Source organism: Phyllostomus discolor, chromosome 6 (assembly GCF_004126475.2).
Source record: "Phyllostomus discolor isolate MPI-MPIP mPhyDis1 chromosome 6, mPhyDis1.pri.v3, whole genome shotgun sequence".
Taxonomy (NCBI): Eukaryota; Metazoa; Chordata; class Mammalia; order Chiroptera; family Phyllostomidae; genus Phyllostomus; species Phyllostomus discolor.
The window spans coordinates 110,789,230-110,810,626 of NC_040908.2; the positions used below are offsets into that span (position 1 = coordinate 110,789,230).

General features: G+C 36.8%; 1 protein-coding gene across 10 annotated transcripts in view; it reads left to right on the plus strand.

The window, feature by feature from the left end:
• Nucleotides 1-21,397, plus strand: part of DLG2 (discs large MAGUK scaffold protein 2) — a 1,904,207-nt gene that overhangs the window by 382,050 nt on the left and 1,500,760 nt on the right. For all 10 annotated transcript variants that reach the window (XM_036030125.1, XM_036030122.1, XM_036030121.1 and 7 more), the window contains one exon: nucleotides 5,304-5,378. In XM_036030125.1, the coding sequence (XP_035886018.1) occupies nucleotides 5,304-5,378 (75 nt within the window). The remainder of the gene's footprint in view (nucleotides 1-5,303; nucleotides 5,379-21,397) is intronic.

Here is a 21,397-nt window from a genome sequence, read left to right on the forward strand (position 1 = left end):
AATGTACTCTGAAATTACACATCTTTATGGCAATTAAGGAAAATAATTAGATGAAAACCTTTATTTGCCCAAGTAAAATTATTTGTACACACATGTATACACAAACATGTATGTATGTATGTGTACATATACACATATTATATGTCTGTGTATATACACATTATATGTCTAAGCTATACATCTATGCAATCAATGATTTGAAAGCATCCTAGGGGTTGTTTTTTTCAAATTTTTTGAAAATTCCCTTAACTCAGTATACTGGAAAATATTTTGGATTAAAGTAAGAAAATTTATTTTCTAATAATTTTGATGGTGAGTTAAGTCATAAATAGTATGTTAATGTTTATAATAATTGATATTTTAAATATAATTATTCATTACATTTACAAAGTACTTTACAGTTCACAGTCTATTTGCACACACATTATTGTATGACATTTTAGTTCTGTCAGCAAAACCCACTTATTTTTGCCTCTTGGGCATCAAGTTTTAACCTTTTTAACCTTTGTTTCTTCATCTGTCAAATACCTGAGAGTTTCAGAAAGATTAGAAAGACAACATAAGTGCTTTTCCAAAGACCAAACTCAGAAGAGCCCCTTGTGTTTTTTGCGGGATCAAGTCAAGATTCCTCCAGGTCCACATCCTGGTAGGATTCATTTTTCCCATACCCTGCACTTGTTCCTGTCCATGCACCATGAAATACAGAGGAAAGAGGGGAAAGGCTGAAGTCAGCTTTTCATGTAGCATAGAACCATTACCCCCTCAATTCCAAGGCCCAGAACTGAGGGGTTTCCTAACCAAGTCCAAGAATACTGTGATTCATCACTATCCCTGGAAGACCCCCTAATCATCCCTTCCTCTCCTAAAAGCTTTGCTAGAAAATGGGAGTGTCTCCTCTATAAAGCCCTTCCTGACTTAGTCAGAGTTCAACATTTCTCCTTCGGCCTCTATTCCTCAGCACAATTTTTCATGACCTTTTCTCATCCCCTACTCCTGCCTCCCAAATAGGTGAGATGGATCTTTTTTAATCTTCTCATATAATTTTATTTATACATCAGTAGTATTGCTTTATAATTGCATGTTTATTAGTTTTTCCTTAGACTAAAAAAAAAATTTTAGAGATTGAGTCTTGATATATCTTTATTCCTGATATAATAGCTGGTATGTGCTAATTTCTCAAAGAATGTTGACCAACTAAATTAATGAATGAATGGTTCTAGTATTTAACCCTGTTTCAAATGTGACATGTTGTAATGTATCTCCTAAAAGTTTGGGAGCTCTTTGAAAGGATTATTATTTAAATCTTTATATCTCCAAATTTTATATCTCTCTATATACCTAGCATGGTGGCCTCTGTGTAGTACATGTTTGATAAATGAATGAAGGACAAATAAATGAATGAATATGTGTATAGTACTATAGTGCAACACTTATCAACCCAGAAAAAACCCTATGATTCTGAGAATCATTTTACTGTGAACAGAACAATAAAACCTTCCAACTTGCTCTCTTAGAAAAACATGCTATTTTGAATGAAACATCTGAGTGAAAATTTTATTTGGATGAATCAATTCTTTTTTTCTTTCTATTTTTTTTATTTTAATCATTGTTCAAGTACAGTTTTCTCCCTTTTACTTCCATTTCAGCCCACCCACCCAACCCTCCCCACTTCCCTCCCATTACCACCCTGGATGAATCAATTCTTATCCTGTCATATACAAATTTGTTCTCAGGATCAATGACTAAGTGTCTATATAGGTACTTTGTAAACCCTAAAGCACTCTAACAGATATAAGACCCTGATAAATAAAAACAAAAAATCCCATTTTTTCTGGTGATGGGTTGAGAAGAAAACCTTTAGAGCACAAATGGCAAACATGAGGCTCGTGGGCCAAATCTGGCCCAGCACCTTGTTTCTACCTGGCGGCAGCACTGAGCTCTTGCTTAACTGTTAAGAAATAGTTCCATTTATACAGTCCTAAAATTACATTCAGCCCTTTGAAGGCAGCCACAAGGCTGATGTGTCCCCCCCGGTGAAAATGAGTTTGACACCCCTGCTTTAGAGTTTTCTTTGTCAAGTCTTTGTCATTCTTCAAATTCTTCATAGTTACTTATGTGTCTGTATATAATTAATCTGTGGTGTAATTGTCCAGCACATTTGGCTCATTTGCTCAGAATATTCTGGGATGAAATATGTCAAGATGTTGAAATCATAAAATTACAACCAAGGAAAATGAGAGGTGTTGGAGAAATCAACCTGACTACACAGAATAATAATTTTTTAATGGACCAAATCCCAATCATAGTTTTGGGAACATGTTTTTCAGAGTTAGCTTGCAGATCTCTGGATACCAATCAGGTTATGGATCAACAATCTACAGGTAAAAAATATCAAGGGTAGATGGATGAGAGACGAGGAAGGGAAAGCTCTGTCTTCAGGGGAATTTGTCACCAACTTCTATCTTAAATTCTCATGGGATAGCTGGGTTGGCACTTAAGGGAATCCTCTTGATTTTTTGGCTTAAGAATTAGCTGAAAGGTAGATTCAAGTGTCCTCAACTGAGGGTGCACCTCTTTGGGGGAGGAAACATGAAATTCTTGTGAGGAATATGAAATTTGGAAATGAGTTAAAGGTGTATTTGATACCTCCTCTCCCCACAATGAATCATGGATCTAATAAAACCATTTCATTTTACACATGAGAAAAGTGAGGTTTAAAGGGTTAAATTAACTTTCCCAAAATTTCACAAATAGATTAATGGGAACACTCTATTGAACTCTAAGACCTTATCTTCTATTTCACTCTTATTTTTTTTTCTAGTCACACACTATGGATTAGAAAATGTCACGTTCACATGACATCTGTGTTCGGAAGGCCTTTTATGTGTCTGCTGCCCCTGTGTAATCCTATTGTTAATCTGCTTGCTCAACACACTACTACTGGGAGGGCCTTAGTGTCCAAAACTCAGGTTAACAGTGAGCAAGAGAGAGGCTCACACAGATTTTCATCTTCCTTTACTCCCTGCTGTGTGTTCATAGAAGTCTAAACACTCCTTATTCATGGCCCTGGGACATTTTGGGAGCACTTATATTCTCCACCAAAGCACAGGTCACTTATTTACTGAATTTTGCCTCTTTACATGTGCTACATAAAGATATCCACTATATAGACATAAAACAAGCTTATTATTCCTACTACCAAAAATAACAATTATGTTATTACAAAAGAGGCAGTCTTTACTATTAACATCGTTTGGTATGAATTCTCATAATTAGATACAATAACAAATACAATTTTGATAATAATTTAAAATTCACACACAGATAAATTATATTTATAGAGCTTAAGTGTCAGAACAGGAAAATAAAGTTGTCCAGTTACTTTTGTGTGTTCTCATTGGGATCATCCTTGAAAACTGTGATACTGAACTGAGGTGAATCTATATCTATTACCAGTTAACATTTCTGTGGATTAGGCAGAATACACTGTTTTACAGATGTGATTTCCAAGACCCAGAGTGTTTCACGGCAGCAAGCACAGGATTGAACTTCGCTTAAAACTGGTCATCTGACACCAGCCCAGTGCTCCTTGTGTGCTCTGCTGGAATTGCATGTCACTGATTTAAACAAGGAAACAGACACTGAAAGAGAAATACCATATGATCTCACCTATAAGAGGAAACTAATCAACAAAACAAACAAGCAAGCAAAATACAACCAGAGACATTGAAATAAAAAACAAACTGACAGTTACCAGAGAGGAGGGGGGAGGGGATAATGGAGGATAATAGGGGAAGCACCATCAAGTAACGTATATAAAGGACATGTGGACAAAGCCAAAGAGGATAGGTTCAAGGGTGGGAGGCTGGGGTAGGTGGGGCGGAGGGGCATGGTGGGGGAAAATGGAGACAACTGTACTTGAACAACAATAAAAAAGAAAGAAAACTGAGCTTAGAGATTGATGATCTAGGTATATTCTTATGGTAACTTTATCAATAATCATTCAAACAGCACTTTAGAGTTTAGTGATGCCTTAATAATAGAGCACCTAAATAAGGACAACTGGGAAAAGCTTACAAATCACAAAAAAGAATTCTTAGCACAAGTACTGAATTCAATATTTTATTTCACTTAAGTTAGAAATGTCAGGCTCATTGATATCATGGAATCATATTAGCTGATTATATGTCTTAAACCCCATTAAACAGGTAGGAAAGGAAAATGCCAGAGGCAGCTTTTCACAGAAGGAGCATGCATGGGCAGCAGGGTCAGCAGGTTCTCGCTACAGTCCCAGCGATGCTCCTTTCTTCTAGAGTAACTTTTAGGCACTTTGTTTACCCTCTCTGAGCCTGTTTTCTCTCCTATAGAATGGGCATAACAACATTTGTCACCATGCTGTTGCAGCAATGAGTGATAACATAATGGGCCCTGGACAATTTCTAGCATATTTGGTATCTCAGTAAATCACAGCTGTGGTTTTTATGATTAGTATTAACACCATTATTAGTATGTCTATTTATAATTGCATGTATAACAAAATAAAGTAAAAAAGATGTTATATTATAATCAGCACTAAGTTCATGCTATTAAACAGGGAGGGAGCAGTATTTCTGGTGAAAAGGAAGTATTTTATTCTTTCTAAAGGGCCAATTAGAAATGAATTTGTGGGAGATACAACGAAAGAATAGGTTAGCTAGAGATAAAATTCTTATGTGAAAAGAAGTGCCTGACAAATAGCTTAGAATGTCAAACCTCTGTGCTTCTTGTTTCATTTCTTTGCACCTCAGTTTTTGGTGTAACAGGAAATGCCTCTAAGATCTATCTTGTACAGCCTTCTGGGGTTCTGTGAAATGCCCTAGAGAAAATCATCACCACTAGCTTGCAGACTAATAAACCAATCTTTCTGTACCTTGACATAGGAACTGATAGAAATACTAATAAGGGTACAGCATGGATCAGTGTTGTCTAGAAGCCTGGGGGAGAGGAGACCAGTTCTGCCTTTGGGTTTGGAGGGTTCTCAAATGGTTCCTACGGAGAGACCTGAAAGGCCAGCTGCTGAGGGAGTCCGGTGTTAAAACCCTAGTCCTTGGAGTAGTACAAAAGACAAAGGATAATTTCTTATGCCTTGATAAGAATAGAAATCACACACCTAGTTTTCTGTAGCACTGCGCCAAAAAAAATACTCAAACTCTTCTGGTATACTTATAAATATAATAATAAACACATTGGCAATGTACATGCCAATTAATCTATATTGTAGCCTATAATATACAGAACATAAAATCTTTTTTCCTTATTTGCAGCAAAACCAAGGCAAATGCCCAGCCCAGAACTGTTCAGTGGAAGCCCCTGCTTGGATGCCTGTTCACCACTGTTCTGTAAGTTTGGTTATTTGATTATTCCAAGATTGACCAGATTGAAGGAATTTCTACATTTTGAAACAGCCTTAGTGGAATGGGCTGAAATACTCTCTGAAATTTTAGAGTAGAGTAAGCCTTTTGAAAGGAGAAAGAATGTCTTTTTAGAAGTTGCTACATGTTAAGAAAGAAATACCATTGATTAGGGAGTCTATGTGTTTTAGGGGGAGTTGGAGTAATTTGCAAAGGATTTATCTAAATGGGTTATTGATGATTTAGATTTGGATAGTCAGTAAAATGACTATATTTGCACATATATTTTTCTAAATAGCTGCCTATTCGGTAATACTTGATTTTAGATGCCTTAGGATAAGGATGCTTTCTCTTTTGTCATTGTTGTGTTGACTGCTTAATAGAGATGAGTATGCGGATTTACAATTTTCAAGTCTTTCTGGTATAATAATGGCCTCTGTATTTGTGTAAAATCTTCCATCAAAGAATTTTCAAGTGCCTTAGAAACAAATAGGTTTTAGGTCATTATTTCTGTGTTACAAATGGAAGATTTAAATGCAAAGAAAGTAACAACAGTGAATCAATTGTAAAGCTGGGAATAGATCCCAGACCCCCTAACTCTTCTTTCATGAACTCATTCCACTACACTGTGCTCATAAGTGAAGAAAGTAGCTGATTTGTATGATATTCTCTTATACATACAGTGCCTGATAGAAATGACATTGGTTCCTCTGTGAACTGTGTATACTGTAACTGACAGTGTGCCTGTCATAAAATAATTTTTGTGTGATGGGGACAAAGAGTTGGATATTACTTTTTGGACATTCTCCTCATTTGACTCTCCTTGCAGGCAAAGTGGTGTGCAACATCTTATGTATCCTCATCTAGTTTTGAGGTACAAGCTGATGAAATGTGCAGATGGACTAGCATAGTGTGACTTCTGACTGTCAGAGGGCAGCAGGCCCCGGAAAGCCATCACTCAGATTGTGTGAAAGGAATGTTTTTGTTTATCTTGGGAAGGAAGCAAAGGTGGGATTACCTTTGATGAAGGGGAGATGATGAGGCCGAATGTGGAGGCATTCCTGCAGTGTTGAGGTAGCCCAGACTTGCTGGAGACTTGCACAACAAAAATGTCACATTTTTGTGAGCAGATGGTCAGAGGGCAGTGCCTGCTTAGGGAGTCTGCTGATGCCAGAGAAAGGATGAGTGTTAATCATTCTATTTTTCATCAATCACTTTGTTTACTGTATCTACGGTACTATGTCACAATTACTGATTTATATGTCTGTTTCTCTGAGGAGACCATGTACTCTTCAGGGTCCTCTTATGCCTACCTTGAGATAAATCCCCAGTACATGATAAGAGCTGTTAGTGGTGGTTCAGTGACTGAATCTTCAATCTGTCTATTTTCTTTTTGCTGAGTTTCAGTAAATTACCACATTTCTTGGTGAGGTGGAATAATTACACATATACTATTTTACATTTTTAGGTGGGTGGTTTCCATTTCTCTCCTTCAAGGGTCCTTTTGTACTTTTTTCTTCACAGTGTACCATTGAATATGTGTTTTGAGGAATTTTGTTTTTAAACTATGAATCAATAAATTTAGTACTTCAGTTTAGCTGCTATGCCATTTGCTGAGGCTACAAAGATAAGTAAGATAGTGTTACCATTTAATAAAACACATTCATGTGCAACACCAGTAAGAATTTCTGGTTAGTAGCTGCAGTCAACATTTTGGTTCTAAATAAAAGAAATTTGGCATTTTAGTTACTTTATTCAATCTTATTGCAAGCAAATCTATTGTTAGAATTTTGTTTTGAATTATTAAAAATAATTTTTCACTATTACTTTGGAGTTGGATCTAGGAATTCCAGGTTAGGTCTTCCTTCGTAGAACATTAAGGACTAAATAAACAGATGAGTACATTGAAGACCCTTCATGAAGATCACTAATCAGAAATGCCAATATTAGAGTCTGATTCTCATTGTGTGTTCTGGTGAGAGCATCAGAAACTAGGTGTTCTCTTCTTGCTTCTGCTGAGGAATTGGAAGCTGGTGATTTCATAGTTTTCCTTTGCAACTTTCTTGCTAGTAATTCCATTTCCAAGTGGGGCAGATGCATTCTGAAGGAGTTGGGCACCCTGTAATGATTCTGCTTTCTCTGTGAGTCACCCTGATCCATGGCAGAAGGTTTTTGGGGCTGTGTTACGAGTCTGTCTCCGGCCTTAACTGACTGACCCAGGGCCAGATAGCTGATCACAACTGGCCCAGGTGGACTCTTTCTCCTGGGGATTTGAAAATTTACTAGAGAAACACCAAACTGGAAGTCAGCAGTACTGAACCATGTGAGTGACAAAAGTTTGGAAAAATGCTGTGAACCTCAGTTGTTCAGATCCCTAGAGCTGCCCTATTTCTACCCTTCTGAGGTTTTGCTTACTCCAGTCTCTGGTTTTGTAAAAACGTCACAATAACCTGCTAATAATCAATAAGTTATTTTCATCTCCTCAAATTATCTAGATTTTGTTTTAATTTTGTTTTTTCAAAGGAGTTTAATATTCTTGGGCTTATTTGCAACCAAAGAGAAAAGATAAACATCTTAATTATTATCCTTAGTCAGCAACACTTATGGAGCTCCCCCTAGAGCTGACGTAGTGGGTAGTTGTCTTAGACAGAAGGAATCACTGAGAATACTGGGACTCTGATAATTTATAATAGTATATTTATTCTAAATATCTGATTATGTACAATGCTTGGGTACATAAAAATGACAAAATAATAATTTGATAGTGACTTAATCCACATGATAGAATAAAAATATATATATAGGTAACTATGTAGTTAGCGCAAGCATATCTATATAACAAAAATGTACATATGATATATAGAGTAGTTCTGGTATTAATTTCCATTTTTTTACCTCTTAGGAAATAGAAAATATCTTAGCCTCATGTGTTTAAGAAAATGTCTTGTCTGTCTCAAATTCTCCACAGACTGAAGCAGATTATAAATAAATGAATACGTACTTACATTCATAATAAATGGGTAGTCTTTGTTATCCTTATGCATTCAAGTTCAATTGATTCTTCCCTACATTCCTTTCCCCAGTGCCCTATTCTTGCTCTTTGGTGTTATGTTCTGGAATGATTGTATCCTTATAATTGGGCTTTATTACTTTTTCAAAAGAGCCTTGGTCTTTGTGTGTGCATTTGCCCCAGGTTCATTTTAAGTGCAGAGCTTTTATCGCTGGTTTTCCTAAGAAGTCTCTCCAAATTGCTTTGCAAATGCCTGTCACCAGTTAAATATTGCCTTGAAAATGGCTTCTATTACTATTTGCTCAGTCTCCTCCTGGAGGCTTTTTTTGTGTGTGTGTCTGTGTGACACTCTATACCTCTGTAATAATGAAACCAAGAGGTATTTTTGAAGACTTTTCCTCTTATCCAGAACTATACTGTACAGTTTGGGGTTAAAATTGAATAGAAATTTTACCTTCAGTAATTATACAGAAACCTGGGCATAATTACACTTCCTGAATAGGTATAAATAAAATATTTTTCACAATGAGAATAATGACAGTTGTATTACTTATCAATCTCTCTGTATTGGTTACTTTAAGCATTAGAATGTTCCCCTCCTGATCTATACACTTTAAATTAAATAGGATGGTATGCCTTATTAGTTTGGATGATCATGAATGTAAACACAGTGATATCCTGAATCCCTGCCACTTGTAAACAAATGAGAAGAGACTCACAGATTCTGGGACTCAGGGAAGATAAGTAGGTCTCTGAATCTGGAGTGAACTAGGCTAAGAGTTCCTGACACTTGGAAATAATGAACCTTGGACTTGACCAGGTGAAGGAGGCTCATGTGGCTGCTGCATTTCAGGACATGTCTCCACAACACTCAGTATGGGTATGGCCTATGCACAGATTTGATCACTTTGAGAAACTCCCCAAACATAATCCTGGGCAGTACTGGGCAGTTACTGGGCAGTACTAAGAAATGGCTGTAATGTGTGATTTTACTGAATAGAAATATGATCTATAAATACACATGATTTTTCTTGAATAATTGCTTTGTTTCCCTGCATGTTTGCACAGCCCTAATTTGCTGGAAATTAAAAAAAAATGCTATGAGAGGTGTTTCTAAAAGTTAGGTTAAAATAAAATCCCTGCCCTTATGAAGTTGATTATGGATACCATTATATCTGTATATCTCTATTGTTAAATAATATTCACCTATAAACATATATGTGAAATACTTTTTTTACATCATGTAAGCATTGGCAAAATAGAACATTGTACTCTGAATACATCAACTCTCATTTACTCACTCAAGAAACATTTACAGAGCACATATTATGTGTTGTAACTGACCTTGTATTGCTCCCAGTATACAGAAAATAATACATGTAAATAATCATTATCCTGAGTAATATATGCTTTAATAATGGTCTATACAAAAAGTTACAAATTTGCAGAATGTAAAGTTGTCTCAAGATGGATTTTGAAGACAGAAGATGCAATACTTGGTAATAGTTAAATACATAAGCTTTAGAATTGAATAAGATTTGCCATACTGTATGAACCCTGCCACTTACTAACTGTATGAACTTGCACAGTTTACTTAATCTCTCTGAGTTTATGCATGTGACCAGATATTTTGAGATTTACATGAGATAATTCATAGCTCATGTTAACATAGTTTCTCGACATAGCAATTTCTTGGGTAAGTGGTAAGAGGGGAGAAAGAAAAAAGATGAGTCACTCCTGAAGAAAGTGGATGGGGCATGATGAATTGATGAAAGAGAACACACAAAAATATAGGCAATAACCTGTTAATTTAGGGAATTTATTTAGAAAGGCTCTTTCCTCAGAAGGAGATACAGGCTGGGATAGGAAAAAGTTCCAGAAGGTCATATACAACAACTCTTTGAGACTTTGAAAGCAGAAATATTGACGCTCTTAAAAAGAAAGTTTTCTCTCTGACAGGCAGGAAGGAACTGATGATATAGGAATGTCATATTAACAAGAGATGTCTATATTCTGAGTAACATCAGGCCATTTTCGAGTAATGGGCCTGGATGCACCTTCTAATTTAAAAAACATTTTAACATTTCCCTACTATGTCTTTCTAGATTATGAAAGTAATTTTTCTTTTTTATGGAAAATCAATAAAAAGAGATGGTCCTCAAAGAAAGCAGAGATGTTCTTTTAAAGTGCTAATTGTTTCAGCATGTTCTCCTAGACCCTCTCACATTACCCACAGCTGGGATGGTTCACTCTAATTGAAACCAGTTAATACAACGTGCATTAGCTGTTCTGTAAAAGTCCTAAAGGATGTCTTTTCCTCTTTTTTTGGTAGCTCCTCCTCCACTTTTTTCCTCTACATGTTATTGCATGACCTCATTTTCTATACAGCTCACATAAATAGCTGGACATGGTACTAAAAACATCTAAACCAGTCATAAAATAAATACCATTGTGTCTGCTCTTTGGAAATTTCCAGAGTTCCTGTGAACACAACATCCCCTGGGCTAACTCTGTTGCTGGGAAATCACACCCATGATGGCTTTGCTGAGCACTGTCTTTCCAAAGACTAGATACAATTTTTATTTTTTAGGGCAAGGTTTTCATACCATCGATGGTCCCATTATAGAACAAAAAGTCAGGACATTATCAGATGATCACAGTTTTAGGAAAATTATGGAAAATTGCAGATCTTAAATTGGTCTGCCCCGGGATTAGAGGTGTCTGGCCTTATGGGGATAGCCATGGTGTTAGAAAAGAATCCATAGGGGAAATTATCTCAGAAAAATCACAAAACACTTTAAGAAATGTGAGCTCTGTGGAATGGCTCTGATTCCAATTTTGGCTTTAAAATCAAGGAAAGAATGAGGAAGAGTAGATTGACGCAGGGCACATTCCTTTTTCTTTTACTCTCTTCTGGCACTTCAGGTACCTTGGATTTGAAGGAGGGCCTGGGAACTACACTACTCACGTCAAATAATTTTGCTACACTGATCTTTGAAACATGTCCAAAAAGGGAATCTACAGTATTTATTGGGTAAGGGGGTTCATTAGTTCACAGAAGAGATGAAATGGCATTCCTAGCACACACAAACACAACACAGAGGATAGACCAGGAACATGCAAACATGCCCCTTGCGTGCCCTGGGTAAAGAGGTGAAGGTTGCAGATTCTGAGTTTGCTGTCAAGATCTGAGAAGCTAAATGAAGGAACAGTAGTTAGCCATCTGGGAGCAAAAGATAGACCCACAGTAACACTGAAGTCAGCAAAGTTCATGTCTGCATCCCCAGCAGCCTCTTTATGGACCTTTCCATTTTCCCTAGAATTCCCTCTTCACCCAAATTGATAGATTTTGGGGCCTCAGTGTTCACCTTCCTCTTCCCACCTTCTCTTCTATGCCGTGCAGCCAAAGATTTGGTGGAACGTAGAATTAGTGTAAATCCTCACGACACTCTTGCTCTGCGTATTTGGGACATTTTGTTATTGTTGTTTTCTACCAGTGTTCTTTTTATTTTTACTCACAGCTTTACTGAGATATAATTCACACACTGTATTATTCAACCATTTGAAATTCACAAGTCAATGATTTTTAGTATATTTTCAGAACTGGGCCACTATCACTACTGTCACTTTTAGGACACTTTCCTGACCTTAAAAGAAACTGTATGCTGAGTAGCAGTAACTCCCCATTCCCTCTTCCTTCAGCTCCTCACAATCACTTATTACTAAAATAAGCAAATCACTAAAATAAGCAAATTTACTTGCTTATTTTACACATTTCCTATAAATGGAATTATACAATGTATGGCCTTTTGTGGCTGGCTTCTTTCACTTAGCATAATTTTTTCTAGGTTCATCCATGTTATTGTAGTATGCATTTATTCATCATTACTTTATCTTGCCAAGTACTACTTCATTGTATGGATATATATTTTGTTTATTCATCAGTTGGTAGACACTTGGGTTGTTTTCCCTCTTTCAAAATTGTGAATGTGCTACTATGAATATTTACATGCAAGTTATTGATTCTCTTGGATGTATACCTAGGGGTGGCCTTGCTGGGTTCTATGGTAACTCTGTTTAACTTTTGAGGATTTGCCATACTGTTTTGAAAGTAGTTGTGCTATTTTACATTCCCACCAGCAAGGTATGAGGGTTTCGATTTCTCTACATCCTCATCATTTATTATCATTTCCACATCACCAACATTTGTTATTATTGATCTTTTTGTTATAGTCATCCTAGTGGGTATGAAGGGATGTATTCCTTTGAGGTTTTTATTGCAATTCCATAATTATTAGTGATGAGCATATTTTCATGTACTTATGTAATAAATGACTATTCACATTCTATTCTAAATGTCTATTAAGTATATTTTCATGTACTTATGTAATAAATGCCTATTCACATTCTTTACCTAGTTTTAATTTGGAGGGTTCTTTTAATTTTTGAGATGTATAGTTCTCTATGTATTCTTGATACAAATCCCTTATTATATATATAATTTTTAAATCTTTTGTGCCACTCTGTGGATTGTCTTTTTACTTTTTGATAGTGTTATTTGAAGCACAAAAATTTAAATTTTGTTGAAGTTCAATTTATCTTTTCTTTTTTTGCCACTTGTGCTTTTGGTATCATATCTAAGAATGTTAGAGTTTCTTTATGGACTTCCAGTTGTATTTCCATTGATCTGTATGGCTATCTTATGCCAGTACCATACTGTCTTGATTACTGTAGCTTTGTAATAAGTTTGAAATCAAGAAATGTGCATACTCAACTATGTTCTTTTTGAAGATTGTTTTGGCTATTCTGGTCTCTTGCATTTTTAAATGAATTTTAGAATTAGCTTATCAATTTCCACAAAAAGGCCAGCTGAGATTTTGATAGAGATTACATTGAATCTGTATATCATTTTTAGGAATATTACCATCTTAAACTTTCTGATCCCATGGGTATTTTTCCATTTATTTAGGTCTTCCTTATTTTTTCCAACAATATTTTATAGTTTTTAGAGTACAAGTTTTATATTTCTTTTGTTAAATTTATTTCCAAGCATTTTATGGTAAAATTGTTAATGTCATTATAAATTTGGTTGTTTTCTAAATTTCATTTTTGAATTGGTCATTGATAGTGTATGAAAATGCAGTCAGGTTTTTTTGTTATTGTTGACCTTTTACCCTGCAACCTTGTAAAAGTTATTAGTTCTAATAGCTTTTCAGTCAATTCCTTAGGATTTTCTATATACCAGATCATGCCATCTGCAAAAAGAGAGTAGTATTTCTTCCTTTCTAATCTGGATGCCTTTTATTTCCTTTTCTTGCCCAATTGCCTTGTCTAGAATATTCAGTACAATATTACATAGAATTACCAAGAGTATACTTTCTTGTTTTGTTTATGATTTTAGGGGAAAGTATTCAGTGTTTCATCATTAACTGTGATGTTAGCTGTGAGTATTTTTTATAGATGCCTTTTATCAGGTTTAGGGAGTTTCCTTCTATTCATAGTTTGTCAGGTGGTTTTATCATGAATGGGGGATTTTTATTTGTTTGTGTTGATACTTATTTTTAACACCTGGGATTTTAAAATACTGAAAGTATGCCTTAACCTTCCACTGAGAACACTAAGCAGGATTTTTCTAGGATTCCTGAAAGCACAATATACCTACTCATAATCTTCACCTGAGTTTGCCAAAGGATAGCTCTTTTCTTGTTTGACAGATGAGAAAATTGAATCTCAGAGAAGTGCATTTTGGGGGGGTGGGCATCAGATAACCAACATGCAGGGCAGACAGACAAGTCCTTTGGGTAACCAACCTGATCCTGGTTCTGAAATTGTTTACCATCTCTCATGAGCAAACTATTGCTCTTAAGTTTGCTGTGGAAAACAATTAAGTTACAAGAGACTGGTTTTTCAGTAGCTGTGTCTTGTGTCATGGCAGGTACTGTCTGGACGCTATGCATTGCAACGTCGGGCAACATCTTGGTAGCACAGTAGCACATTCGAAGGTCTTCCTTCACAGTATTATCAGCATCTCCAATGTTACCTGATTTATTTGAAAAAGAAGGCCATGTAGATAACCATGTGAAGAGAGTCATAAACTTGACTATTTAGAAGTTTAGTTATGTTCTTCCATTGAGAGTTAAAGGGATTTTAATAATAACGGGTTTTATTCAGGTGGGTTGTTAGGCTCTATCTTCCCTCTTCTTGGTTTCATCATTTGCTGTAGGAATTGCATATGAACTGTTCTATGAGGGATTGTTCCATGACAGAGTTAAAAGCTACAGCATTACTTTTCACAGGTTCACTAGAGGCATACTAGTATAGAATATGTTGATTTAATAATTTATAAATTATTGAGAATAGAAAATGCTATACTGTGATGGACTGATGGACTTTCCAGTGCAATGGCTTTGTCTCACTCTCCAGAAAAATTCCTGGAAGAACTGAGCATTTGTTCTGACACCAATTTGAAGGAGCTTCAGCTACAGGTACTGAACAACATTTTACTTGTTTAGCATTAAGCAACCTTAATATGTAGTATAAAGTGAGAATCAAATCATTTAGAAATAAAAACAAAAATGATATTTACATGGACTAAATTGGTATTTCCTGGTCACAACTAATTTTAGAGTATCTATCTATTTATTGCCTCACTCTGGGCTTCTTAATATTTCTCAGACACATGTATTTGAACATGAGAGATCCATAATATCTTATTTCTGAGCCTATTTAGATAAATTTCTAATAATTATGGCTACTTATTACCTAATCTATTGGAAGATCCAGATAATTAGAGGAAGAGTATTGAAATTTAATAGGAGACATTATGAAAGCCTGGTTTGTTAGCAGCCATGGGAAGTGACAGCCATCAGTAGAGAAAAAAGGATTAAAAGTGAGCACAAGGACTTCTGGCCAAGATGGAGGCATAGGTGGATACACCCTACCTCCACACACAACCAAGATAGGGACAACAACAATTTAGAAATAGAATAACATCCAGAAATGACAGAAAATTGATCTGAATGGAAGTTGGACAACCAAGAAGTTGAATCAGACCCATGCATCCAGACTGGTAGGAGAGGTGGAGAGGAGCAGCCAGGCTTGGGTTGGGCCGTGGCCAGGAGAGCAGACAGTAGTGGAATTGGCATGTAAGACATGGTGGGGGGGCACATAAAGTGTCCACGGCATGCAGGACTGCAGCAGGTGGACCCTGAGTGTGCAGGCGGCAGCTGGCAGACCCTGGCCCAGGGGTGGCAACCAGCAGAGCCAGTGAGGTGGTGATTGTAAAGCAAGGCAGTGCACGTAACCCAGGATCCCAGTGCTGGGAAATAGAACCTTAAGACACTGACTAAGGACATCTGTGGGAATTGAGGCTCATGGAGAGACACCCATCCTCACGGGGGAGGTCCTTGGAAGGTCCCATGGTGTGCACAAGCCCACCCACATGGGAATTGGCACCAGATGGGCCCAGTTTGCTTGGGGGAAGCAGCAGAGGGGACTGAGGTCCCATGGAGAACAGAGCAACTGCCATTGTTCCCTCTCGACCCCGCCCCCACATACAACGTCACAACCCAGCTACTGGGGTGCCCTACCCTGGTGAACATCTAAGGCTCCGCCCCTTACTGTAACAGGTGCAACCAGACCAAAAAAAGAAAAAAGAAAAAAAAGATAGCTCAAACAGAAGAACAAATCAAAGCCCCAGAACTCATCCTTTCAAGCAACCTAGAAATAGCTAATCTATCAGATGCACAGTTCAAAACATTGATGATCAGGATGCTCACAGAATTGGTTGATTTTGGTCACACATTAGGTGAACATATGCAGGCTATAATAAGAGAAATGAAGAAAATGCACAGGAAACCAATAGTGATGGGAAGGAAACTGGGACTCAAAACAATAGAGGAGTCCAGAAGGAAGAAAGAAACAACCAAATAGGAAAGAATGGAGAAATAAGAATTCAAAAAACTGAGGAAAAGCTTAGGAACCTCCAGGACATCTTTAAATGATCCAACATCTGAATTTTAGGGGTATCAGAAGGAGAAGAGGAAGAATCAAAAATTGAAAACTTATTTGAACAAATAATAAAGGAGAACTTCCCCATTCTGGCAAAGGAAATAGACTTCCAGGAAGTCCAGGAAGCTCAGAGAGTCCCAAAGAAGTTGGACACAAGAAAAAACACACCAAGGCACATCATAATTACATTAGCCAAGGTAAAAATGAAGGAGAGAATCCTAGAAGCAGCAAGAGATAAGGAGACACTAACCTACAAAGGAGTTCCCATCAGACTGTCAGCTGATTTCTCAAAAGAGACCTGACAGGCATGAAGGGGCTGGAAAGAAGTATTCTGAGTCATGAAAGGCAAGGACCTACATCCCAGATTGCTCTATCCAGCAAAGATTTCATTTAGAATGGAAGGGAAGATAAAGTGCTTCTCAGATAAGGTCCAGTTAAAGGAGGTCATCATTACCAAGTCCTTATTTTATGAAATGTTAAAGGGACTTATCTAAGAAAAGAAGATTAAAAAAATGTGTAGTAAAATGACAGCAAACTCACAATTATTTAACAACCACACCTAAAACAAAACCAAAAGAAACTAAGCAAATAAGTAGAACAGGAACAGAACCACAGAAAGGGAGATCACATGGAGGGTTAGCAACAGGGGAGTGGGAGGAGGAGAGAGGGGGAAAAGGTATGGAGAATAAGTATCATAGATGGTAGGTAGAAAATAGACAGGGGGAGGGTAAGAATAATATGGGAAATGTAGAAGCTAAAGAACTTATGACACGTGGACATAAACTAAAGGGGGGGAATGTGGGTGGGAGAGGGTGTACAGGGTGGAGGGGAGTGAAGGGGGGAAATGGGATAACTGTAATAGCATAGTCAAAATATATTAAAAAAAAAGTGAGCACAAGCCCTTAAACTCTATGATGTAATTCAGTGGTGGGGTATTGGTACATAACAACTTGATATTTTAAATGATGTTCATAAATATTGGCCATAAGTCAACACATAAAAAACTAAAATTATGTTCACAGATTTCTTTGGAGAAGAATCACCCTGGTGACTTATAATTATGGCTACTAAAAATATGGCAAATTTTAAAATGTTCAGAATACAAAACATACTTTAGAGGATAAACTTTAATTCTCTAGTAGATTCATGTTTGTGAACACTTTCTTTGGTGATTCTGACTGATGAGCAGACTTCTGGCCTGTTTCAACTTGCACAGACCTCTGGGGTGGTGAATTTCTCTCTTCTCCAATGTGAGGAACTCAAGTAGTGGTTTGAGTTGGTGTCCACCACAAAGGTGGCAAGGGAGTGCAAGAAACTGACTGCAAAACTGGAAGTTCTGATGATTTGTAAAAGGAGAGTTGCCTTGGGTTTTGTACTGCCGCTGATTTTTAACAGTTGTGAGACATTCACACGTATTGGTATTGCATGGGCATTTCAGTGGTGGTTAACATTCTTCCCACCTAACTATTCACTCATGACTTAAGGAGGTAGTGTTGTAAAGTAGTAGGGGCATTTGGAGTTAGAATTTGGTGGGATCTCTTTTCTCTCACTAGCCATATGAACCTGAGTAAGTAAGCTCACTTTTCTCATTTGTGAAATAATAATAATAATAATAGATACCTATCTTGCAAGATTATTTTCAAACTTAAAGACAATATATGCTATATACCTCAATCAGTGCCTGGAACATAGTATATAGTCTAATATGTTAATTTTGTTATTAATAATTATTATTTTCAACACTAGAGAACTGAAGATGGTTACAGTTTAAGATCAATATTTGTTCCACAAAAGCATTCTAGCAATGAACTTTCAGACAGCTTGGCCTACATTTTACTTGCCTCTGAACAGTGTAGGATGTAATCAAAAGGTATGAAATTTGAATGTTTAAATAAGTTAATATTATTTTTTTAAATCCTCACCCAAGGACATCCTCATTGATTTTAAAGAGAGAAAGAGTGAGGGTGAAAGAGGGGAGAGAAACATCAATGTGAGAAAGAAACATCAACTGGTTGGTTGCCTTTTGCTTGTCTCAACTGGGAACCAATTTGTAACCCAGGCATGTGCCTTGACTGGATATTGAACCCACAACCTTCCAGTCTATGGGAGAATGCCCATCCAGCCAAGCCACACTGGCCAGGGCAAGCTATTCTTTTAAAAAACATAAAGGTTTGATTTTTTCTTATGGTAATTTCTATTATAATTTCTATATCTTTGAAAGTTACTTCTGAACTCAGAACCTTCATTGTATTTTTTGGCTATCTTTGCCCTTGAAAAGTATGTTAGGAGGAAGGTTTCCAGCACTGTGTGGTTAAAGAGCCTCTGAAACATATATGATTGGTTTGGTTATGGAGTACCACATCCAATGCAGTTATGCTGGAATCTCCCCTCCTTTTCAAGAAACAAAGTTAATGCATGTCTTATGAACACTCCTGAGTACCTCTTCCTAGCTATCATATTCTCTTTGATGTGTTATATCACTGTCGAACAACTACAGACACCATCAAATGCTCTTGATTTGGGTGTTGGTGGCTGTTGATAGACCAGCTACAGATATGAGTCATGAGTGACAGCTTTTCTGAGTGAATAATCCTGCCTTGAAAACCTCATACTGCACATGTATACTACAGGACCTTGTCCTATAACAATATTCAGGGGTGGGTGTATTAAATAACATTTTTGTTATTTAAATGGAAGGCCATGTAGCATATGAATAGATAATAATTGAGTGGTAATGATTACAGGCCTTTAAAAGCATGTTTTCTTTGTGTTTTTTGTTACATTGCAAATTATTTATAATGGACCTAGAAATTCCAGGAAGAAACAACAAAAAAAATGTTGTTTAAATGACTGGATTATATATATAAAAAAAAGATATGGAGGCATTCTTGCCAAAGATTTTTTTGTACCTGCTTACTATGCTGACTCTTTCTTGCTCTTTTGATTGTGTTCAGCCCTTGCTCAGGCTTGTCTTGTTAGATTTAGGCTCAGCTACTCCAAACAAGGGAAGCTATTCCACAAGGCCAGTTCTGTAGCCACAGCCAACGACCAATACAGAGCAAGTGTCGATGCCAAACTTCTTGAAGCAGCCTCCAGCTTCCCCAGGCCACTATGGAATTGTACAAAATGTTTGGACAAACTTCTGCCTGGGGAAAACTTATAGCAACACTTGACACAGCTATGTGACAGTAATTGTTCCAGCTCCTCAAGGAGGTCTTGTTGGAAGCAGGCAGCATTGTCCCATGACTGCCTCCTAAAAACAGCCCCATCCAGCCTCCATTTTGGGGGGTTCAGCAACAAAAAGGATAACAATTCAGCTAATCAAAACCCTAAACTTGAGCATGATTGGAGTGGGTGGAAAAGGAGCAGGTTTTATAATAGCCATTCTTTCACTATAGTGATGAAGAAAAGTTGATACAAACATTTGACTATTTTATTTACTGACCCATATATTTTCAACCAACTCAGAACAAGTACTTTATTTGCAAGTCTGGATTGGCTAAATCTCTAACTTACTAGAGAGAGATGCTAATCAATCTTGATGGCTATTTTAGATTGCATTTCGGTAAAGTAAAAATTTTGCATAATTTAGTATCCACAACTTAATTAAACAACACATCCTATAAATATCTTCTCTTTGAAGATGTTAATACTTTGTTGGAAGAATCATTTTGTTTGTGCAATGCATTTGGTCATACACCACTGTTCTTTGGATTGTGTCAGCATTTTTATTAAAAAATTGTACTCTATTTATAACTTGGAGGCAAAATTGCATTCTGAGCTAAAACTTAATGTCCAAAGTCTTTCTTCAAACACAGTTTTCTAGTGTATACATGGAATGGAAGTCTCATACCTCTCTGAAAGCTTGAGATCTATAGGAAGACCTATAAGATTCCAACAAAAGAATCCCATCTTTTGCAGCTCCTTATGCATGAGGACAGCCCACACTATCTGGAAAGGAAACTGGGCTGTGGGAGAGAATACAGTCTTCTCCAACACTGTGCTGGAGGATCAGGATACTTAGGCTTTATTTTTGGTTGCACTATTTGAAGTAGTGGACTGGAAAGAGCATGGACTTTGGAGTCACCTGGAAGTCTGTTGGAGTGCTATCTCCACTGATTACTTAATTTGGGAAAATTTGTTCACCTCTTTAAGCCATGTGTGTGGATTGATTGAGTTGACATACATAAAACTCCAGCACACTGTTCATTTTCTCCTCTTTTGATATATGGTGTTGTTCAGAAATACTGACTGACTTGCTTTTCCTCCACTGTTTAGAGTACTTTTTCTGAAAGTTCATTTTTTAAAATAAGTGGCTATCCTTGCATTTATGTTGCTGAAAAATAACATACTAAGTCAAACAGATGATAAAACTAGTTACAAGGTCATCCCTAAACAGAGCAAATTATTGTACAGAGTGTAAGGACATCTCACACAGTTATAAAATGGATAGAAAATTACCCCTTATTGCCCACAAATCCCTACTTTGGGGACTTTCTCTGCTTTCTGTGGCCTTGTACTATGTAGACAGAATTAGCCCAAACCACCCACCAAATCTCCATGTACAGGCATCTGATGGGCCTGTGACTGAAGCTGGCAGTAGAAATGTGGCCTTTTGTAAATGAAGAGAAATGTCCTTCTTACCACTAACTGTTTAAAGAAAACAACAATGGAAAAGAGAAATTTTTATTTATCAGAACTATACTCTTACCTGTAGCTAGCTAGTTTATCGTCTCCACATGTTATATAAAAAAGCCTGAGGTTTCTGTAGCCCACCACCATTTTTCCTGCTCATCCAAATCCATGTATCTATCTTTCCTCCCTTCCCTCTTCATTCATTCCATAAATATCTACAGGATCCCTGCTATATTTCAGGCACTATACTAGGCCCTATAAACTTATAGTGTGAGAAAACACACATAGTGCCTGACCTCAAGAAGGAAGCAGCAATAAGTTAAAGAATCACACAAGTAAAGATAAAGTTGTA